Source organism: Neolamprologus brichardi, chromosome 17 (genome assembly GCF_056152115.1).
Source record: "Neolamprologus brichardi isolate AB-2024 chromosome 17, ASM5615211v1, whole genome shotgun sequence".
NCBI lineage: Eukaryota > Metazoa > Chordata > Actinopteri > Cichliformes > Cichlidae > Neolamprologus > Neolamprologus brichardi.
The window spans coordinates 37287934-37312379 of NC_142120.1; the positions used below are offsets into that span (position 1 = coordinate 37287934).

Here is a 24446-nt window from a genome sequence, read left to right on the forward strand (position 1 = left end):
AGGGAGTGGCATGCTGTGTAAGGGCCACGGGAACACATACACACAGTTTCCCAACAGGTGGGATCACGCTGTTCGCCCACACACACATTCTTTTCGTTCCACAGCCAGGTAAACATCTTCATCACAAAGACGTAACACACGTCAGGTTGAACCATGAAACCATCCTGGTGTTTAATGAACTGGAAACATGATTACAAGAAGCGTATCGTACAAAGACGCTCACACACACACCTTTTAGCCAGGGGAGCGTCGTTCCAGTGCCATTTGCTGATTTGAAGCCCAAAAGGCGTCTGCAGCATGCATTTGCCTCCAGCAGAGTCTGCAGAAAGAGAGAGAGACCACACGGTTACATAAGAAGTCGCTGTGAAACAGCATCTTTGTAGTGATCAGCAGTCAGTCGCTGAAAACGATGCAGACGTTACATAAACGCCATTCAACATAAATAAACACAGACGGGGCAAGAACTGAATGAATTACACATAACGCAATCAGATTAAGAGAATCATATATCGGCTTCTCTCTTCAGATGATTTTCATGACACAGCTCTCCTCTACATCTCGACAGAATCACCAGCTCGGACCTTTAACCTCCTCCCTGCTGCTGGGTCGTATATCCATTAAAGCACATGATGCAAATTGTTTAGGATGGAAATGTGATGAGATAAAGCATGACTCATCGGAGTGTAACGTGGGGACCTTTGGACAGGCTTAATAAAGATTTAGCTTAAGCTAGCAGGTGAAGAGCAAAGAACGACTTCCAAATTCAAATTCAAATTTTATTTGTCACATACACAGTAAGATATGCAGTGAAATGCTTCCACTGAGAACACGTGTGAAGCTTAAACTAAGCTGTTCTCCAGTTTGAGTTTCCTTTTTTTGCACAACATCATCTAAAGGCAGAACAGCCTGGTTCTGTAAACTGACAGCAGCCATAACTCTGTGAGCTCACGACAGCACGACACTAAACCTAACCTTATGTAGGGACGCTACAATAATAAAAAGAAAACCCCAACAATAAGAACACCCGCTGTGAGCAACAGGAAGATCCAAACTCAGGCAGAGCCAGCAAATTAGCACGAGTATGTTTCTGTGCACTCAAAGGGTTCAGGAATGCCACTAGCTAGCATAGCCTCAGCAGCAAGTCTGGCTCCAGGAAACACGATGGCGGCTGCTACACAGAGTCCAGAATCGATGGATGAAATCAATCTGCCACTTTATTAAGCACTTCACACAAATGTGTACACATATATTTTCTTTTTCAGAACAAACGCAACGCACTAGCACTCCAATCCTAAAAGCACTGCTTGCTAGCATCCTCTGTCAAAGGTTCTGAAAGGTAATGGTAAATGGACTGGTTCTTATATAGCGCTTTTCTACTCTTCTGAGCACTCAAAGCGCTTTACACAACTTGTGCATTCACCCATTCACACAAGCACATTTTTCCTAGGTGCTTTCTAACTGACATTCACACACATTCATACTCCGATGGATGCATCGGAGAGCAATTTGGGGTTAGTATCTTGCCCAAGGATATTTGGCATGCAGATTAAGGGAAGCCAGGAATCGAACCACCAACCTTCTGATCAGTAGATGACCTGCTCTACCACCTGAGCTACAGCCACCCCGGAAGGTTGAGCAGCGCCATTGAACATGGGCCAAGAGACCAGCTGAGAACCACCGGCTGCTCGGGAAAGAATATGGCTTTCCTGATCTATTGCAAGTGGTAGTTGGAGGTTGCTAGGAAATTGCTGGGGAATTTGCTATTTCCCAACCACAGAGGCCTAGAGACTGGTCAGTGACTTCCTGTTAACAACCAGTCACTGGGGAACTTTTGCCACTTGACAACTGACCAGTTGGGGATTGGTTCAGGGAGGTTGCTCGGTGGACCTGGAGAAATTGGTTGCAAAAACACTGAGAACATCCTTATTATTGCTCGGGTCACTAGAGGGTTGCCACAGATGCCTGTAGTTTGCATGGAAGATGCCAACTTCTCTGCAAACACTTACCAGTGGTAAAAAAAAATGGAGACCATTCACCTTCAAATCAGAAGTTGCACCTTTTGAAATCTGCTGGTTTAGGCGGTGAGCTGCAATCTTTGCTTTGAAGAAAAATGCTCTTTCTCATTTATGTTGTACTTTTTCAAGCTTCACTACCGTTCAATGGCTGGCTAGCAAGTGTTGTAAACCGGCAACCATGGCAATCTGATAGCAATTGAAGCAACTGCAATGATGTTTTTGGTGCAAACAAAGCCTTTGCAGGCAGTTTCACCCAGGGGCAGCAACAAGTCATCACCCACTTGGGGAATACACATTTTTCCTTAGCAACTGCAGATTGCCAGGGGTCACCAACTCATCTCAAGGCCCATGTGACCGAAGCCTTAGTTTATCCAGAGGTCGAGGGAGCGTGCAAGGCTGTAAGACTGTAACGTCATTACAATGTTTCACTTTCTGCACAACTGAATTTTTAATTTCAGATGAAAGATGAAATCCTGTGACCAACAGCTGACACTTGAGCTGCTGACTGCTGGTTTCCCACACCGAGGGGACAAACCTGCAGAGTGTGATGGACTGAGGGAGAAGGCACACGGCCCTGGTTGCAGAGCAGCACAGAGGTAGCATTGTTCTCGCTGCCCTTGGACTCAGACTTTTATCCCCAGGGTTTGACAGAGAGGAATATCAGCCATGCACGAGAGTGAAATGTAGAGCAGCCCGCTGGCTCAGGGACGTGCCGCAGCGTCAGTGACTTTTGAGCATTAATGTAATGCAGTGTTAACATGAGCACAGCCGGGAGGGCACAGTCAGCATATCACTGGCTGGAGGGAGACGTCAATCAGCACCAGTGCTAAATAAGGCAATGCTATGACAATCCTGCTTTTCCTCCCAGCCCTCTCGGAGCTGCGGTTAGGTGTGTGTGTGTGTGTGTGTGTGTGTGTGTGTGTGTGTGTGTGTGTGTGTGTGTGTGTGTGTGTGTGGTTTAATCTCAGGGCGTTCTGCTGCATCATGTTCTTGAGGTGCATCTGACAGATGCTCTGGAAGCTGCCAGGAATGTGCTTTTTGGCATCAGCCTGAAACTTTGACTGCACTCAGCACACACACACACACACACACACACACACACACACACACACACACACACACACACACACACTGACATGCAGGGCTTTTCTCTCAATCTTCTTACTGTGCCTGCCTTCTCACTTATGTGGCTTTTTATCTCAGCACACAGCAACCCTCCACAAACCCTCAGACATCTGTTGTTCTGTATTAAAAGTGAACAGTGCTGTATAACATAAACCTGCATCACATTTCTCATGTTTCACTGTTAAAACTCCAACAGCTGCACTAAAATGAAGGGAAAACGCCTCATTCTGAAAGAAGTCCACGACTTTCACAAGCAGTTAATTCATGTCTGAGGTTTGCTGTGAAGGTTATTTTAATGTTTAAATATATAAGAATCCTTTAAGATCAAGTCAGAGATGACACATTCGATTCAGTCCTGCTAATCCACCTGGATAAATGTAACAGTGAGTACAGTGAACACAACTGAAAGACGCTGCTATCAAACATCAGAACAGAAACACTGAGAGAAAAATGAGGAATTAAACATTGGTTCCAGTAATTCTGATGAATCCTCTTTCAGATTTCTAGTCAGACATAATCCACCTACCTTGCTGCAGCGTGACAGTGTTGGCATGTGAAGCAAAAGAAATGAAACTTTCATCCAAAGCTTCAAGTGTTTGACTGTTGAGGACAGCTTGCTGTGACAGACAAGTCCATCAGCATCTCACAATCAGTCACTGCGGTTACTTGCTCCACCATATCCTCACCCAAACTAGTGCCCGCATTTGCACTGCAGCTCCAAAGCTCGTTTCGCTAATCTGCAGAGTGAGGTCGTCAAAAACTCCCAAACTACAGCAAATATTTAAACGATTGGACGATGATTAAGATTGTTTGAGCAGAGCTCTAAAAGAGCTGTTTTGGAGAGTGTTTCCCATTAAATGCAGTCAGGTAAAAGTCCCCCATCGGGGTATTTCTCTTGACTAAATAAGTACGCTTCGATACTGTGGTCAGTCGTGCTTTCTGACTAATTCTCTACATCGTCTATTTTCACGAAGACATGAAAGCACTGGCTGAGGTGAGCGCTGCCAACACTGCATGTGTTACTGAAATATTTGATGAATGAAACTGCGAGTGTGTGCGTGGTTCCACATCACCACTCGTTACTACTCTCAGGTGAAAACCCCACAGCAGGCCGTCGAACGGTCGTTAAAACCATCGGCAGTTTGAGTCATAGCCAAACAGACCAACGCTGACACTCATTACAATAGTTCTCTCTTGGTTATCTCAGGGTTTGTGTGCCTTCCTCCCACCGTAAGGACCAACCTACTGAAAGCACGTCGAGAGGAAAAAGAGAGAGACTCATTTTCATTTCAGGGTGGAACGGAAACGAGACAGATGGGTATCAAGTGAGCCTGAGACATATTTGGGTTTCGTTGCACAAAGTGCAATTAGGACTGCGCTGCTCAATTTAAATGTGTGATTTCAAGTAACTAGTAGTAACTAATAATTACTAAAGAGTGACAGTCAACCTGGCAACACTCTAATATTTATTTATTCAAACATGGAACAGTTCATTTCATCTAGAAAACAAATACGTGTAAGACTCAACCCATACTATTCTGTTTCAGAAATAACTTCATGAACTTAATAAACAGTAAAAGAGCAAATCTAGACCAGTTTCATGAGGATTTATGTGCAAATTGACCATTGCCACGACCCCTCCTCGGTTCAGAGCCTACTGATGCATCCCTGCTAGATTTCATCCCTGGGGTTTATAAAGAAAGGCCTGAAAAAAGCTGGACCGCTTGGGCTGATGGGAAGGTAACGACCACCAGTTACAATCAAATAATACAGAATGACTCGTCTGAGAACACAACAAATCAAATCTTGAAGAAGTTGGGCTGTAGTAACAAAAAACAATGAGTATCAAGAACTCCTGCGTCATTCGAATGGTCAGTTCTATTTAGTTTGTTTATACAGAGCCAAATCACAACAACAGTCGCCTCAAGGGGCTTTATATTGTCAGGTAGACCCTACAATAACACATGCAGAGAAAACCCAACAATCACATGACCCCTTATGAGCAAGCACTCAGGAAAAACTCCCTTTAAACAGGAAGAAACCTCCAGCAGAACCAGGCTCAGGGAGGGGCGGATGGTTTGGCATAAACAATCACGGAAGCCTGGATCCATCCTGCTTGTATTAACGGTTCAGGCTGATAGTGGTGGTGTAATGGTGTGGGATATTTTCTTCCACTAATACCAAGTGAGCATGACAGCCTACCTGCTATCGTTGCTGACCGTGTCATTCGATCTGAGCTGCCTTTGGCCAGATCGAACGGTGTGTCAAAAAGCTCAAATCATCTCAAACTGGTTTCTTGGACGTGAGAATGAGTTCACTGTACTCAAATGGCCTCCACAGTCGCCAGATCCCAGCAGAGCGTCTTTGGGGTCTGCTGGAGCGGGAGATTCACGTTGTCACGCAGTAACCACGTGATTCCCTACGAACCAAAACGGATCCATCTACACAAAGAATTGAGCCACTTCTGAAACTACAAGGCGTCCAACTAGTAAAAGTGTATATAAAATGAAATCGAATAGAAACGGCTTGATGCCATTTGATGATTATATTTTCACATACTGAGGAAATCTTATAGAGTTCTTGGTAAAAACACTCGATGTGGAAACAGCATTATATTCAGGGTTTCTCGCTGCTGCGACCTCAGTGATCGTACTCGCTTCCGCCCACGCCGCAGCTTCGCCTAAACCTATAAATGGACATCTTCCTGAAGTGACACCTTTGGGTATGAAAATGAGCTTCAGATCAAAGTGAAATAAAAACATTCTTCAAATTCAGTGACCAGTAGATTTAACGCAGGAACAGTGAATGCCGAAAGTTTTGTTTCAGAAGCTTCAAGCTGCAGTTTATTGACTGACCCTCGAGACTGCGATACATTTGACCTCTGTTGGTATTAAAAATATATATTGCAAGTTCAAAAGATCTCTTTTGGGGACAATGGACCAAATTTATGCACGCACAATATACAAGAGAGCTCATGGCGTGACTGTATGTTTTATTTGTTATGTATCGGAAATAAAATCCACTAAGCAGAACCTCTGTAACCACTGTCTACTAAAAAAAACCCACTGACTTCTTCTCTGCTGCAGCTTGTTGAAAAGTACAACCACCACACGAGCTCCTCTCAAACAAAGTGGAACAAATTTGTGTGAGGCAAATCGAGTCGCTGAGCGGTGCTGAGAAGTCAAAGGCAATGAGCACGAGCTGAGATCATGCACAGATACATGATGTAAAACGGCTGTTCTCAGAGGATGCATCCTACAAACACGCGTGCACTTTGACCCCAGACCCTGCTGCCACGTTGCCTCGGTGGGACAGGAAAACAGTGCAGCAGCGAACACGATACTTTGATCTTTAAATAGGAGCCGGCAGACAAAACAACCTCGATGCAGGAATACTCACAGCTGGAATTTGGATCTTCTCGTTTTTACTCTCCTCTCCTGGTTGATTTTGACCTCACAGGAGCACTCGCGCTGTCTGCCATGATCATCAATGAAAAGAGGAGCATGAGTCAGAGATAGCAGCCCACTCAACAACCACAAACGCACACGTTCTACGTAACCGACCATGCTTACGTATATGCATCTATATCTGTGTGCACAGCGTGCCTTTGAAGTGTTCACCTGGGTTACGAGATGAATCATAGCAACAAGGCAGATAAGGATGAGAGGTGATGGTCTCTGGCTTTGAACACGAACATAAATGCACATATTTTGTGTATAGGAGAGAAACATAATCACCGTCATCACTCTGGCAGACTGACGTCAAAAGCAAAAGATTACAACGTGAAACTGAGCCATCGACCTCATCTGCATAACCTGAACCTGAGCTGGAAAGTCCCACACACAGTCAAAGTTTCTTAGAACAAGTGCTGAGAGCATCCTCTGAAAACACACTACGAAGAACATCAGCAGCCGCAGATCTAACACAGGAGAACCAATGAGCAGCAGGCAGGGTGCAGGCAGGGTGCGCTGTCAGTGATATTACCCAACGTCTTGTTCCTGCAGATGGGTGGTGCAATCTGGTTTTATTAGCATCAAAACAGGTTACAGAGCAGCTCAGGGGTGAAAGCATGAAAATACCTGTCACTGCATTCAGGCCAAGTGGTCAAGCTCCAAGCAAAGAGTAAAACTGAATGAAGAGCTTATAATAATGAAGAGCTCCAGCAGTTTGAGAGATGATAGACAGCAAGGGCAGAGAGAGATGGGCAAAACACGACAGATCCAGGATGTCAACAACAGGCATCACATTTCATGGTTCACACCCTAAAAATCAAGTTCCAATAGTTTAATGTGCTCAGTCACAAGGCAAAGATGTCACTGAATATCTGAGTAGCAGAGTAACAAAGTGACAGAGTCAGTAACAGACTGAGTTACAGATCTGAGTTAACTGAGTCGCAAAGTAACTGATCGGCTAAAGTCACCAATTCCTTGGCTATTTATTTAATATTATTTTATTTTATTTTATTTTATTTTAATTTATTTAATATTTATTTAATTTAAATGACACACATACTGTGTGTCATTTAAACGAAGTTAGATTTACAGCATCCACAAATTTTATGCGTTCACAAATTTGGACAATTTGGATTTCCCCTTTCTGTTTGGAAACGTTAGAAAACGCAGAATCCTTGAGCTAGTTTATCGAGCGCTGGCACGCGATGTGCCGATGAGCCGGTTCGTCTACTACTTGCCGAGCTGAAGTAGCCCATAACGGACTTGCCCGCAGAGATCTGCAGCTGTGTTTGGATTACTTGCATCTTCACAGAAGCGCACTTCCTGCCACATATTTTCTGAAGATATTTTGATCCTATCACATTGAACAACTTGTCTTTGGCATCTCACGCAAGTTTCAAACCACTGCAAGATGACTTTCAGGACATTTCTACAAAAATCAGTGCAATGCCCGACAGTTTCTTTTTAAATTGTGAAATATGCAGAGCCTCTGGAATCCTTTGAAGTGTATGTAGTGATGCAACTCACACATGAAAATGCTCGAGTTCCAAAATAAAAGCACTAAACGAGTAAGAATTCCCTTTAAAGGTTTTAAATGCAATTTAATTCTTTTTAAAAAGTGGTGAAAAAAACAAAACAAAATGATGAGCTTTCCTCTTCGTGCATTCGTCTCCTGATTACACGTTTATGAAACAGCAGAAACGTAATGACTTTCACTCTGCATCAACGGCTCTCGAGCAGCGTGTGCTCGGCATCGACATCACCAGCTAAAAGCCGCATCAAAACCATCGTAACTGTCCATGTCAGCAGCGAGGTCATATCTCGATCCCATTCTGAGTATTTCTGATTGTTCCTCAAACAGAAAGTAGGCATACAACAAAAAAGAGCTCACAGGAAAGGGCCCGAGGTTTGTCAGGTCTTTGATACTGACACACATTTCCAACTGGACGTCTCTCGGATTTTGTTCCCGTCTTACAGATGTTCCTCTTCTCCCCACTTAGTTCTCATCTCTTTGTCTGAAACTTTGAATAGTTTTTATTGATGGCTACAGTGCTGTCAGGTCATCAGTGTTCGTTCAGGGTTCTTGGTATTAACATGCGGGTGTAAGTGCATGAAATAAAATGCATTAGGAACTGGAGAGTAACTGGAAGGAAAAAGGAGAACACGAGAACAACGGTGCGCCGTGTCTTTATAAGCCAGTGATCCACCTGTTTGACTCTCCATCATTCAGCAGTTTCATTCGTTATGGTCTATACTTATGTTTTTAATAAACCTGAATATAATCCTGCGCCATGAAATTCAGATTTGGCAAATATGTGAACTAAAGCTGGGCGTCACCTGCTCTACCAGCATGTTAAACACGGTGAGATTATAAATAATGCTGAATAATAAACACTTAAAAAATGCCAGAAATCTATATGAATTCATGATATATCAGTATTGAAGCTCAGATATTATATAGATGTTGAACCATCTTCAGGAGGATACTGCACCAGCTACCTCCACCACCACAGCCAGGATGAACGGACCCGCCCACGGTGGGAAGACGAGGCCTTCACACCTCACAGGTGTGGAAATTATAATAAAGGGAAATCAGGATATTGTTCAGTGTCTGTGCTACTTTAGCACTCGAGACACTTAAACAGAAACTCCACAATCGCCTGTTTGTCGACTGCACATTGTGACCAATATCAGAAGTTTCAGTTTCAGGAAGCAGAGCTGATGATGGTCTGTTACTTCTGCTCTTTCTGTCTTTCAGCCAGCAGAGTTTCTGGTGTGGTTTAACTGGTAATTAACGGCTCCTCGAGGCAAACCCAGTCAACCGTTACAGATTTGAGGTCAAGTATCAAATTGACTGCAATGTGAGGAAACCAGAGCATATAACAGAATCTTCTATGTGTTTACATGGTGTGTTTACATGTGTGCTCCCCGTAACATTTAGAAATGTCTTCATTTCATAATTTCATTAGTGAGATGTGCTGACTCGACTACATCTGCAGAGGCAATGATAGATTACTCTCCACTGGGCACTTCACAGTAGTTCACCAACTTAATCAAAGTCTGGCCTGATGGATGTGATCACATGTGCGGTCACATACGACACTTGAGCAATAATGAAAACTAAATTACATTCACCAAAATACAAAGACACCACCAACAGGCAGAAAGCAGGTTTTGGTTTAGCGTCAGTTTCCATTACAGGATGTTTCCGTTTGTCAGACAGCCTCCGTGCTATAAGCGCTCTCTTTTTTGATCCTGGTTATGTTTTCAGATTTTGCCTCAGCTGGTCCCTCTGTCCTTTGCTTGGATTCTCTCCATCCTCTTTGTTCAGGCTAAATCAGCACTCCTTACTTTAACATAAAGCTCCTATGCCATCCTCTAGGATCATTTATGAGAACTGAGAGAGCTGTAGGGGTGGCTGTGGCTCAGGTGGTAGAGCAGATCAGCTACTGATCGGAAGGTTGGTGGTTCGATCCCAGGCTTCCCCTAGTTAAGATACTAAAGATACCAAATTGCCCTCCCATGCGTTCATCAGTGTGGATGTGTGTGAATGTAGATGAAGTTTGCACTTGTGTTTAGAAGTGAACGAAGCTTTGAATACTCTGGGAGAGTGCTATATAAGAATCAGTTAGACTCACACATGCAGACTCTTAGCTTGTAGTCTGAGAAGCAAAACCCTCGTCTTAACTGCTGCTGGCGTTGCTCCATCGTTTGATTACAGTCTTGTAGGGATTAATAGAGCATTTCGGTTGAAGTCGGTATTTCTGAGTTCCTAGTCGGAATTTTCAAGTGGAATGCCAAGTGGAACTGGGAAAGTCGGAGTCACCCCACAAACCATGACGACATAAACAGAATAAAACTTTGCCTTCCATTCTGCTGGGAACCATAAGGAGGTCTGCAGTCTTAAAAAATGCTCTGTTAGGATAATATGCGGTCTTTAAGACACAGCAGGATGTTTAGAGATGTGCAGGGAAGGATTTTAAATGCAGAGAAGCTAATGTGAGAGAAATGTGCTCTCTCTCCAGTCAGGACTCTTCCTGCAGCGTTTTGGATCAACTGAAGGAGTTTCATGGACCTTTCAGCGCAACCTTAGAATATTAAATTATAATAAGCTTAGAAGTAATGAATGTATGCTCTAGTTTTTTGACAGGATGAGTCTAATTTTCATTCAGATGAATGAAGGCAGTTCTGCATATTTGTTTAGTGCATGCTGAATGCTCCTGGTCAGAACTGTTTCTTTAAAGAGCAACGTAATGAGATCTAAAGTCAGTGTTTGGACAGACGACATGATTCTTTAGTACAATAACCTCAGTTTGAGCTGAATTCAGAAGTAGGAAGTTAGAGGTCCCTCATAGAGGCCTCCGCGTCTTCATGTCTGAAGTTTAACTAGTTTATTTGCACCATCGAGCTTCATGCACAGATAAAGCTGGGCATCATCTGCAAAGCAGTGCAAATATATGTAATGTTTCATAATAATGTTTCCCGAGGGAAGCGGCGTGTATATAAAAAAGCTCGTAACACTTCATGTTTTATAAATGTGTACGACTTCAAGAATATATTACACACTAGTAAATAACGAGTATGAACGATATATGTGGAAGCTCATGATCAGCGGTGATGGTTTGTTCCACAGCTGTGGAAACAACTTTTACTGGGTTTCTTTAACACGGAGGAAATTCTTTAACTCTGAGGCTTTCAAGGCAAGTTCTGAAAGAATCATCATAACAAGGAGCTCACATTAAGTAAACTTAATTTTGTAAAATGTCTAAAATATAAAATGTGCTTATGTTGCAGCTGTAGGACTGTGCACAAAGCGGACACTATCGCGTGCACGATGACTTGTTTGCATCTATCTGTGCGGGTTGTAGAATTCACCCACAAGAACTGAATTAATATCTGCACCCATAAAATGAACGTATGACGTATGTCCAAAATGTCACAGCAGAGTAAGAGACGCAAAGATGTCCCCATGTTTAATAGAGTGAAGGCACAGTGACCGAACCTCACGAATGCAAACAGTCTGGTTCTTATAACCACTCTACCTAAAAGTGCTGTATACAGCTTGCCTCTGTTAATACAAGCACGTATTCCTATGATTAAATGCGTTGCATCCAACACTCCAATGATGCATCACAGATGCAATGTGGGGTTCACATTTTGCCCAAGGACATTTGGCATTCTGCGCGGGATCGAACCACCAACCTTCCCATTACAGACACCAAGTGTTGACTTGCTAGTTAGCTGTTAGGCATCCAGCTAACTCTGCTGGAGACTGGACAAAAAACACTTTTCTTCAAGAATTATACCACTGCTTCATGTCTAACCACAGCAAACCACAGCTCTCATGTCCTCAAGCAGATGGACCAACAGAATGTGATTAAAACAACTGATAAAAAAGTAGAATTACTAAAGGAAAAACCCACATAAATTATCTGTAGCAGCTGCTGAGCAACAATGTGCCAACAGAGCAGCTCGGGTGCTCCTTGGGACTGATTTACATCTGGAATGCTGGTGGACGTGTGGAATACCACTCTTCAAAAAGACATTGTTTGGTGTTGTGATGATCACTGTTGTCAGCTCTGTTTAATGGTTAAACTGTGGTCAAAGTGACGGTGATCATCCTCATCACTGTGCCCTATGAACAGGTCCATCCTGGAATAGAGCACTACCATCGGCAAATAACAGAATAATGACCAATGGAACCGAGGGGACGTGAAGTGAAGCCACACCATACTGCAAAATGTCCCTGACTCATAAAAACCACCAGGTCCCATCAGTGCAGGGTTTTTTGTTCCCCTTTCATTTAAGTCCAGATTTAATGGAAGTGTTCTTATACAAGTTTCAGTTACTCAATTCCAAAGCTCTGTAATAAACACCAATAAATATGCTGAGATCATTTCCAGGAACTCCCTTCAGTGCTTCCCTTTAGTTTAGTTATGTGAATTCAAGACAGATCTATTTAGTGGGCCTTGCCCAACTTGACCGATCAATGCATCTACTGGGTTTTTATTTGTTTGTTTGTTTTGAATCAAGCTGGACTGTAGCTATGGTGGCTGGTGCTGGAAGCCACAGAGACACATAAAAGATGAACGCTGGAGTCTGATGAGTCAGCTGTGCTCATGTCGACTAATAAAGCAACTAACAATTCATCGGGGGAGTACTGTTACAGAAGAAAATGTCCTCGTGGTCAAAAGCTGCCACTTTTGTTTGTTCTGAAAGTCCTGTTATGAGCAGGAGACTGAAAACAAAAGTAAAACTGTTTTGTGTAACTGAAATGAATCTCCCAGAGATCCATGCATGAAGCACTTTCTGGTTTCAGGTTAACTCTTGAAGACTCAGCGTTTGCTTTCCTGCGTCACCAAAAAAAGAAACGAAAAATTCCAAAGGAGAATTTATTTCAGCAAAACTGAAGAACAAATCAAAGACTTTTGAATAGAAACATTATCTCCTTTACAGTTACTACGGTCCACTGTGGCCAAAGTCGTTGTTTGGACCAGATTTTAAAGTTGTAATGTTATAAGTTGGAGATTTTAATATGGGACTCTTCTGGAGGCTGAGGAAAAATGTTGAAGAAGGACAACTGATTATGTATGTCTGCGTATATATATGGTCAACAACTGAGCTCTAAACTCAGAGTGTTTGCTTGTGTCAGAGGAGCATGCTAACAAACAGCCGTCGGGTTCAGGTTGTGACTCTAGTCTACATGCATATTTCACGTCAAATTTAGGCTTGAGAAAATCCAAAGTGTTGGACAAATGTTGCAGTGAGTGGATGAGTAAAGACTTTTATGTAGTCACAAACATTTCTGTTGTGCAGATTTTCGACTTTGTTCCAATCATTTGCTGAAAAACATACTCGAAAGGAATCATCTGATATCCAGGATGAAAAGCAGAAATGATTATTGCTGGAAATCATGAGATCATGAAATCATGAATGTATTGGCAAGAAAGAAGCTTGCCAATACATTCACCTTGTGTATTTATGAAGCACCTGCACTTCATAAACACATGGCACAACATGAAAGAGCCACCTCCATGGGACTCGGCTGTCCATCTGCATCTGAAATACTGGAAATCACATGATAGGGTGGGGCCAGGTTTCACAATGAGCTCACCCGAAACCCTGGCTGATTGTGACCCACACCCGTTTTACACCTTGGCTTGTGTCATTAGGTAGAGGATCAATAGGTGGTCCATGTGGGAGACACCCCCCTCTTGGCGGGACACTCCCACAGGACTTAAATCTGGGACTCTCCACTATTTGACCTTAGAACTGAAGAAGCTTCTCGGATGAAACATCTTCAAGCAACTTAAAGAAGTCCAGACGCTTTTCTTTCCAAACTCCTAAGGCTCCTAAGGTCCACACTAGCCCAGATAAATGTGAAAGCGGCGTTTTCGCCTGAAAATGCTCCACGTCCACACTAGCGTTTTCGGTTGTTTTCACTGAGTTGTGCGTCCACATTGAAACGGCTGAAAACGCTTACGTTCCAGTCCTGCCTCATTTCCGTCTGCCGTTTATTTACTTTCTGGCTCTTTGAAACATGGCGGCAAAATGTGGAGGAAAAGCACCGAGTTTTTTAAATGGACTAACAATGAGGAGGAGTTGTTGCTGCGAGTAACACAAAAGTACAAAGTTGCCAAAGCGAGTGAGAATTAAAGAATTTGAAGAAAAGCTCTCTAGAGCACGTACAGACTGATATTAATCTTTAACAAGGCTGTCAAACAAAACAGCTGCTGTATAATGTCCTCTGCTATCTTAGTTTAATTGGTCACATGACTGCATCACATGACTGAAATGTGTCATCGTTTTCGAAAGTCTGCGTTTTTGCTGTCCACACTGCGACGCAAAGGCACCGTCTTCAATTTGTCTTAGAGAGCATTTTCCTACGGGGAAAACGTTGTCTCAGTGTGGACGGGAGGCCAAAACGGAGAGAAAACAAACAAAAACGTATTAGTGTGGACTTAGCCTTAGACTACGATGACTTGGATGATTGAGAACCTTCACAGACATATGAAGCACCTGCAAGACTGAGCAAAAGAATTCCAGCTAAACTCCATCACTGCACAAAGCCTCCCTGATCTAACATAGAGAAACTTTAGTACCTCAGAGTCACCGTACTGTTCATTATAGACTGTGTCTGAGGCTTTGAGCTGTGCTGTTAATGACTGAAGAAGTTCTCGATTATTCTAATGGCATTTAGAAATGACTGAGTGGACAATCCCTGCTTTAAGCACTGACCTTTACCGGGTATTTTTAATACGAAATACAGGAAGTACCAGTAGCTTTCTGTCACACACTACATGTATGTGTTTGTGTGTGTGTGTCTGTTTTCTAGTGTTTTTCCCAGTAACAATATGATAGACGACACATTGAAACAAGATTTACTGGCAGTGATGGCAAAACTGGTAATGAAATACAGTCTGGTTAAAACCGTAAATGTGTTTAATTTTACTGAGTGTTAAGAAGCAAATTAAAGTGTCTCAAATGTCTATAGTTTGCAAACTAAAGCAGTTAGGACCATATACAGTGTGTATGGTTGGACACAGCTTCTGGAATGTGATCCACTAGTTTCTGAAGTCCGTTTTGAAGCCTTGGGATTAGTGATTTCATCGCCATCATCTTAGTTTAAAAACACCAGATGTGCCAAAAATGGGAATGTCTGACTGTGACATGCTAGCCAATGAGCACACCATGGATAATCCTCCATTTGAACTACAGAATGAACAAGATTTAACATTCATTTTTTATTGAAAAAAATAATGAGTGACTGAGTCTACGGATATATTAGGAGATCATGACACAAAGGCATTTTCCTGTTGATTACTATCCGGTCTTTAAGTCTGACGTCATTAGTCGTTTCCGGGTCCAAACTCCACTTTAGGCCCCAAAGTCAAACGATCACTGCGGCATAACTGAGAGTTACAAAGTGTCTAAATTCTTTCATCTTTAATAAAATGATCAGCGCTGCTGCTTTACCAGGTGTAACAATTAAGTTTAACAGCCAATTAGCAGAAGTTAGCTGTAAGTTAGCTCGCTAGTTTCCACCTAAACATGATCTAGCATGTTCTGACTGAGAGATTTGTGAATAAATTCAAACGTACAGCTCTGCTATCACTTCCAACAAAAATGAAGACAGAAAAACTAAACAGCAGTGACGTTTGTAGGGTTACTGAAGTTGGGCTAGCTGGTATATAATGTTGTGCTACGTGATCGCTAGCTATGCTAACACAGCTATGTTAGCATAACATTAGCACAGTGAAGCTGGAGGATGAACGCTAACTTTTTCCCTTGATAAAAGTTAATGTGAGGGTTCCTGATGGTTAGAGACAAATGTAATCGCATGGCAGGATGCTGTAAACGGACCAAACTTCAGTCAGGAGAACAACTGAGATAATCCATCCACAATACGAGGTTAGTCATTAATATACTGCTGCATGGGCTGCAGTTACATCGTAAGGGTTTAAAAACGGAGAGAGGCTGACAGTGATCACTGACTGTTTTGAGGGGCTTGATCAGATTAAATAGAACAAGATACAAAGCATTAAAACACATTAAAAACAATAATAAACTTGTTATTCATAAACAAGTTTATTATTGTAGTTGGACCCGGAACCAGGGTTCATACGTCATCAGTTAAAGTCTTTTTGGCAACCACAGCTATCACCATCTGCAGGTCTTCAGATAGTGGCAGGTTTAAAGTAGTCATGGCTTAATTTTCAGGGACATTTCTTAATGGAAGCACGGTCCATGTATTGGGCTGTCTCAGGTCTTCTTTAAGCACTGTCCCTAAAAAACCCCAGGACTCTCTAAGTAACCCACTCACCAAACACACACACATTCACAAAAAATGCTCAAGTTAGAAACTGAGATCATTCAGAGGTAGGGGTGGGTTTGGATAATCAATTCATCGATTAAAATCGATTCTGGCTTGGATAACGTGATATCGATTCATTAAAATCCTGAATCGATTTTTTAATATAAATGTATTTTGCCCAAAATGCCAGAATCTCAGGTTAAATCTCACAAATTTTCAACAACCACCAAACATTTAAAACAGTAAATGAGAGCAGCTTCTGCACAAAGACGTAAACACAAAGCTCGACCCCGCCGACGGATCAGAATCAGTGAGATGTCGCCTTTCTCCCCGATGGCACGGACACGGTCGGGGCTGAAAGCCGACAGCTCGCTGATTCTGATGTTTCGGAGGGTCGAGCTTTGTGTTCACGCCCTTTATGCGCTGATTCTGAAGCTGTTAGTTTGATCTCTCTCCAAACAATATTGACCGAACCAGCAGCAAAAGAAGATCCAAACTACGCTTCACAAAAACATTGTCATGAATTCACTCTGACTTTTACTGTTTTGCTTCCACCACACTTCATGCACAGCTCTCTCTCTCTCTCTCTCCCTCTCTCCAAGAACAGTTTCCTGTCTAAAAATCTTTTTTCTTCATTATTCGCTTGCTTGTTACGCACAAGTCTACCGTTGTTTACAGGCTGTCGGCCGCTGTTTTTTTCCTTTTACTTACTTCCAAAAAGAAAACCTAATTTCTGCCGTTCAATACTGAACAAATTTAAACTTTTTAAAATTATGCAAAATGCAAAACGCTGTGTCTCTAATAAAAGTCAGAGGTGATGTTCATATGTTGATTAATGGTTTTCTTTCGTTTTTGTGTACTGCAGAATATTTTTATAAAATCCCAGAACAGGAAAATCACCTTCATGTTTTTCATGTGTTTTATCTTCAGCTGCTTTGACACAAAGGCCTCTGCTGTGATGCTCACACCTTTGATAAAGTCTTGTGTGTGTCAGCTTCCTTTTTATAGATACAAAAATATGTAAATGTGCTGATCTGAATTATAATATTTCTGACTGTCTGAGGCAAAATTTCCCCGATTCAAATCTAATTGAATTTAATCAAATCGTGGATCGAATTGATTCTAGAAATCAGTGACGATACCCAAGCCTATTCAGAGGCTTAGCAGATCCTACCAACATAACGTTTTTTAAAAAGATGATCCATCGGCCAACTCTTTGCTTTATCAGTTTTCTTATCAACTGCATTATATTATGCTGTACTACCAGCTGATTAACTGACACCCACAGAAAAATCATCTGTAACCAAAGGAAAGCAGCTCATTTGGACTGTGATTCAAACTAAGATCAATATATGTGTCAACTTGTTTTGGATACTTATATTTTGTTTATTTAACAAATATTGTTATAGATTCAAAAAGCAAACTTTGCATCTTCCTTGTTTTGTTTTTAACTGTAAGTTTGATCCACACAGCTGGTTCATGTCATGTTATCACACTTTGCTATCACTTGCATGTATTTAAGGTCTGCAGGCACAGGGGTCAAGGACCGGGAAACACTCAAACCCGGACAAAGTGTATGCAACATGAAACAGGGAGTAGACGCTCGTCCTGCATGAGTTCTACCTTCAAACACGCCTCACAGTCGCCGTTTTTCATGCTTTAGGCTTTTACAGTAAACAGAAGCACAACAAAAGCCAGTTTACTGGGAAATGGCTCCTGCGTGCTTCACCAGCGCCTGACCTCCTCATGCCGTTACTATGGAAACATGCCATAAGAGACGGTGCTTGTGCCTCTCCTTGTGACTGAGTCACCATGAAAAACCTGTGCATCACGGCTAATCAGACGCAGCCAGAAGTGCTGAAGGTCAGTTAGACACTAACATAAGTGCTAAAGCGCTGACTTTCCCCGGGTTTCTGCACTCCTTCGCAGTGTCACCATGACTCAGGTTAAATGTTCTTGGCAGCAGGCTGTTACCGCTCACAGGTCACTGCCACCTCTAACGTGCAACAATGAGGAAGTGATACAATAATAAATAGCTCACACGTTGCCCGGGACACCTGTCACACCAGGAAGAAAGGCGCTTAATCACATTGCATGCAGCTCGGATTAACAAGGTCCGCGTCAGGTGCTGAGGAACCAGGACATCCCGATGAGGAGTGGGCTACTGGAACAAGACGGCATTGGTGGGAGACCACCTGACCTGACCATATTCTGGACAATCTTGCTTTCTGACTCTAAGGATTAAAAAACGGACGACTCAATGTGGTCACTGGGGATCCGGAAGATCAGGGAACTGACTACAGAGTGGAGATGAAGGCTGTGTTTACACAACCACAGGTGTTTTTGCAGGGCTGCCCCCTGCTGGCCAAGTAAACACATTTAAGACACTTCTGCTTTGACTTCACATTTATGACCAGACGCTCCCGTCTCTGTTATAATGCTACTGCCCATGTTTGTGGCACTTTCAGCAGTTTCAGTAGTGAAAGACACAAACATGGTTAACATAACAGAATAAATGCAGAGACACTACAGTGATTACGCTGATTAGATGCTAAATATGTTTTTCCTTTTAAGCTGAGTCACACAGCTGAACTCTGCTGACTCCAGTTACTACAGTCAAAGCTTTATTCCCAGTGTGTAGATAAGTCCTCCAGGGACTCGAGACCCTCAAAAAATATTGCTTAGTAGATGCTTAGATTTGAGCCATCACATAGGGAGAACCCATCAGGCAGCTAGAAGGCCTTACAGCAACACTTCTCTGACGCTTCTTCGCTAGGTCATGGCGAATCTACTTATTATACCAGCTCTTTGCCAATAATAATAATAATAATAATAATAATAATAATAATAATAATAATAATAACAATAATAATAATAATGATAATAATAATAATAATAATAATAATAATAATAATAATAATGATAATGATAATAATAATAATAATAATAATAATAATAATAATAATGATGATAATAATAATAATAATAATAATGATAATAATAATAATGCTAATAATAATAATAATAATAATAATAATAATAATGCTAATAATAATAATAATAATAATAATGATGATGATAATAATAATAATAATAATGATAATAATAATAATGATAATAATAATAATAATAATAATAATAATATTAATAATGATAATAATAATAACAATAATAACAATAATAACAATAATAATGATGATAATAATAATAATAATAATAATAATGATAATAATAATAATGATAATAATAATAATAACAATAACAATAATAATGATAATAATAATAATAACAATAACAATAATAATAATAATAATGATAATAATAATATTAATAATAATAATAATAATAATAATAATAATAATAATAATGCTATTCTTGGTTAGTGTATCGTCTGTCTCTGTTAATGTTTGTTTATAATGGAGCACTGTAACGAAAAATAATTTCCCCTTGGGATCAATAAAGTATTCTGATTCTGATCATGTATAAAAATATAGGGATGAGAGGCTGCTACACTACTAACTAATCCTGAAACCTCTCATTAATTTTCTGTTGTTAATGCAAGATGTAGTTATGTGCTTATAAGGTTCACATAAAACTGCAACAAATCCAGTTAAAACCAATTTAACTTGGCTAAGCAGGAGACAGAGTGAGGGGCTGATTAATGGGCCACGAGCTGGGCCCTGATTACACCCCCGACCAGTGTGTGTGGAGCCCTGTAGGACAGAGTCGGCTCCATGAGCACTCAGTGTTGCTGGATTTATCGAGGTCAGTTTGGTAGCATAAGCAGAAGACACAGCGTGGGCCATAAAGTCTCTAATAACAGCGCTCACTGCAGCGCTGCACACACTGTACACTCTGAGCTCCTCACACACACAAGCAAAATATCCCATCTCTTAGCTTTTTCCCACCATTTCTGTTTTCTCAAACACGACAGACCTGACGTCTTGAACCACGTGTTTTAGCAATCTTAGGTGAAAGCGCCCCCCCATATTTCTGCCTCATAAATATGAAATGAGCTCAATTAGGGGCAAGCCTGATGCTTGGGCTCACTCCTCAACGTGGCTCTAATTGAAATGAACAGCAGCTCGGCCTCCCCCACTGAGGCCTGCCCGCTGCCATTAGAGGTGATCTGAGGGCCTGGCTCTGTGTGTGATTAATCTCTGATGCCCACACACATCCACATTCAATCGCACACTAATCCTCATTCATACCACAAACACGAGCAAGGACACTTATTGAATGAAGCAGCCGGTTTGCACACAGACGAGCGGCGCGTTCATCGCCGATGCACCATCAGCACCGTCACCTTACTGATCAGCACTTGCTCATCAACGACTTAAGCAGACACGTTTGGTGTTTGTTACTGGCACATTGTTCCCATCTAGTGGAAATGACATACACTGCAGCGGTGTAAAATGAGAACACACAAGCGCACAAACAAACACAAGGCTGCATTTATGCCTGTGGCGCGATCAGTGTCACACTGTCAATAATGCGCTTGCAGGAACCCAAAAGCCTGAGAGCTGCATGTTTGGTTTCCCGAGGCCAGGGGCGACCGCAGGGACACATGCGCATGCACACAAATACATGTGTCGTGGTTATGTAACCGATAGCCACGTGTTGCCGTGGGAACGGGGGTGGAGGGGAAGCGCAGGGAGACCAGATAGAAGCGCACACAGCGGGAGAGGAAGGCTAAGAGGAGTGTCAAGTCAATGAAATGACACTGTGAGATTTCAAAAATAAAATAAAGTCGCCGCGCGTGCACGGGCCTCATGACTCGGCCAGAGGGCCGCGGTGGCGATAACGAGCTCTCGCTTCCTTCTCACACACAGAAACAAAGTGGAGCACCTTCTTCTGCACCAGAAAAGCCTCGATGCAGCCGTGCTAATCTGATAAACCAAACGTTGCCCAACTCTGTGCTTCCCCTGAGCTGTGATGACAGGACATTGTGCTTCTGATTTCCAGTACAACATCAAAGGCTTCAGCCACGTTTGTTTCACCACCTGCACAGAATTCATGTGGAACTATTAAATATTGTTCAACATGGGAGCTCCTGAGGATACCATCACTAAAAGCATCTCAACACAGAACAGCACATAGTGGGACTGATGCTGCGTAACATAATCTTTATTTCTACATTGTTTGTGTTCCTGTGATTGTGTGCTTCTCTCAGGCTACGTTCACTCTGCAGGTCTTGATGCTCAACTCGGATTTTTTGATCAAATCAGATTTTTTTGTCTGCTCGTTCACACTACAAATAAAATGTGACAGCAAACGCGCTCTAGTGTGAACGCTCAAAGCGGCCGCATGCGCAAAAGAAGACGTCACACACAACGCGCTCTGTTCAGACCCAGACCAACAGTATTGTTTGACTGATGGCCCTTAATATAAAGACTTGTTTCGGACTTTTTGTTTCCCAATTTTTGCTTTAAGTTATAAAGTTATTTTGTTATTTATATATGGCCTAATAATGATCCTTATCACTGTTTTAGAGGAGCGCTGCTTCAAAGGATAGTTACAGATTTCTGTCAGAATCTGCAGATTATACAGAACAAATAAAATGTTCACGTTTCTCCAACGTTGTCTTCCCAACAGTTTCACGGGATGGACAGGAAGCGTTTGCGATGTCTTCTCCGGCGCTGATAATCGGCGCCTGTCTTGTGTCGGTGACGTAAAAGACGGATTTAATGCGACGTGACCATCAAACAGCAGCTTTCTGAAACATCAGATATGTCTCTGATTCAGGACCACATACGAAAGTGACCCAGGTCGGATTTGTGCCGTTCACACTGCCACACCATGATCAGGGTCAAAAATATCGGATTCGCCTGCAGTATGAACGTAGCCTTAGAGTCAGAGATCATAGTTTATGTGCTCGTGTTGCATTATTTATTGATTTTCATCATTTTTAAATAATAATAAACACAAGTTGTGATGTAGTAAAAGTCGCCTCAAAAACCAAATTGGGTGAAGAGATGATGGATGGGTTTATCAAACGAAGATAAAAGGTTCTGCATGTGTAGTAACATCCATCCCTGTGATTCTACCTCACCATGACTCAGCACAGAGGCAGCCCTGATTACTGACAGACTCTTTTAAATGAAGAAATGATTTAAATAGAACTGGTCTGATGAAGAGGAGCAGGCTGAAAGAGCTGAAAGAGCAACAGGTCACGCCACGATCTGAACAAGCGCCAGAGAAGAAACGAAGTCACTGACATCTATCAGGTTACAGAGCCACCGGGAGTGTCTGGTCTGCCTTCAAGACCACATCGACAGCTCATCCAGGAGGTCGCAAAAGAACCCAGAACAAGAACAAACTGCAGTCTTGTCTCAGTTAATGTGCGATCGTGGCTCAAGAGTTGGGAATTCGTCTTGTAATTGGAAGGTTGCCGGTTCGAGCCCCGGCTTGGACAGTCTCGGTCGTTGTGTCCTTGGGCAAGACACTTCACCCGTTGCCTACTGGTGGTGGTCAGAGGGCCCGGTGGCGCCAGTGTCCGGCAGCCTCGCCTCTGTCAGTGCACCCCAGGGTGGCTGTGGCTACAATGTAGCTGCCATCACCAGTGTGTGAATGGGTGGATGACTGGATGTGTAAAGCGCTTTGGGGTCCTTAGGGACGAGTAAAGCACTATATAAATACAGACCATTTACCAATGTCAGTGTTTATGATTCAACAATAGAAACAAAGTGTCGACCAAAGAGAACACAAAGGATCGTCCGACTCGTTACATCGGGCATAAAACCAGCACAGCGTTCCATAAACAAAATATTCCCGAAGTCAAACACAGTAGAGGTAGTGTCATGGTCCGGGCTGCGTGGACTAGTATGTTTTTCTATTTTGTGTTTTTCTAAAATTTTACTGCTCTTAACTTGCTCTCTCTGCTGTGACCAAAAACATGTCCCCGTGTGGGACTAATGTTGATCTTTATTCTGATTGCTGTCAGAGATTCCTGAAGAGAACGTCGGCCCATCATGAACTCCATCCTGCAGACACGAGAGCGCCGACAGTCTCGTCAAATAAATAATCACATTATAATAAACATGTATGTATGATACTGTGCAGTGAAACTGAACAACAGGATGAGTGCATCTCTGTGAGCAAGCTTGAGTGTCAGCTTCTCTGGCACAGTGGATTCAGTTGGTGTGTGTGAAAGAGCACAAGCAAACACAGCGTGTGAAGTCAAACTGGAAGCGTTTTACTTTTGGACAAAGTGATACCCAGCATGATGGTCTCCTTTCTATTGTTGCGCGTCTTGGAAAGGGCAGCAGAACGTTTTCAGGGAGCTCTGCTGTTACGTCAGGCACAGGAAAAAGGCTATAAATGGCAAGTGTTCCATGTCCATCCTCAACATGTAGGTCAGAGTAGAGCTGTTGCATGTACAATCAGCGTGTACGAGTGGAAGTGGCTGACAAGGGATGAGAGAGTGTGACAAACATCACAGTGTCAGCAGCTTCAGCGAGCCCACATCAAGAGGCTTTCTCAGAAACCAAAGCCTTCTTTGTGTGCGTTTGTGTGAATTCACAGGAACCCGAGATCTTGTGTTATCCCCACGTAACCCTGGCGTTTTCTCTTGTGGAGTGAACTGGTATGGCCAGTCTATTTGGTTTCCAGCCACTGGGGAAACTGGTGTTCCCTCCTCACTTTACAGAGGCAGGTGACAGAAAGCCTCCGAGACGACGGTGTTCAAACGGGAATAAATCCAGCCGCGTCACAGGCACCAGTTGGTTTTCCTATGACCTCACAACTGTTACTCTGACCAACCGCACTGCTTTATTATTTTCCCACAGTCTTTCTCACTAACCCCTCTGTTTCCTTGGGGATGCTTCTCACTGTAGCAGGCTTGCAGAGAGAGTCAGGAGGAGGAGGAGGTGACAGCACGCTGGGCGACAAACTGACAGAGTTTTGTGGGTTTGGCTGCTGTGGCATTAGGGACCAGGTCAGACTTCCTGGGTCTCCTGTGGCCCGACGTGAGAGCTGGACACTCACCCTAAGCTCAGAGAAAGCCCTGCGCTCTGCTGACCTTCAGCACCAGTTAAAGTG

The 24446-nt window shown here is 42.6% G+C and overlaps 1 protein-coding gene across 1 annotated transcript in view; it reads right to left on the reverse strand.

Annotated features, from left to right (window-relative positions):
• The window catches only part of LOC148098038 (uncharacterized), a 57434-nt gene that overhangs the window by 25413 nt on the left and 7575 nt on the right, over window positions 1-24446 (reverse strand). The window contains exon 2 of the mRNA XM_087830871.1: window positions 232-319. Coding sequence (XP_087686997.1) covers window positions 232-319 — 88 coding nt within the window. The remainder of the gene's footprint in view (window positions 1-231; window positions 320-24446) is intronic.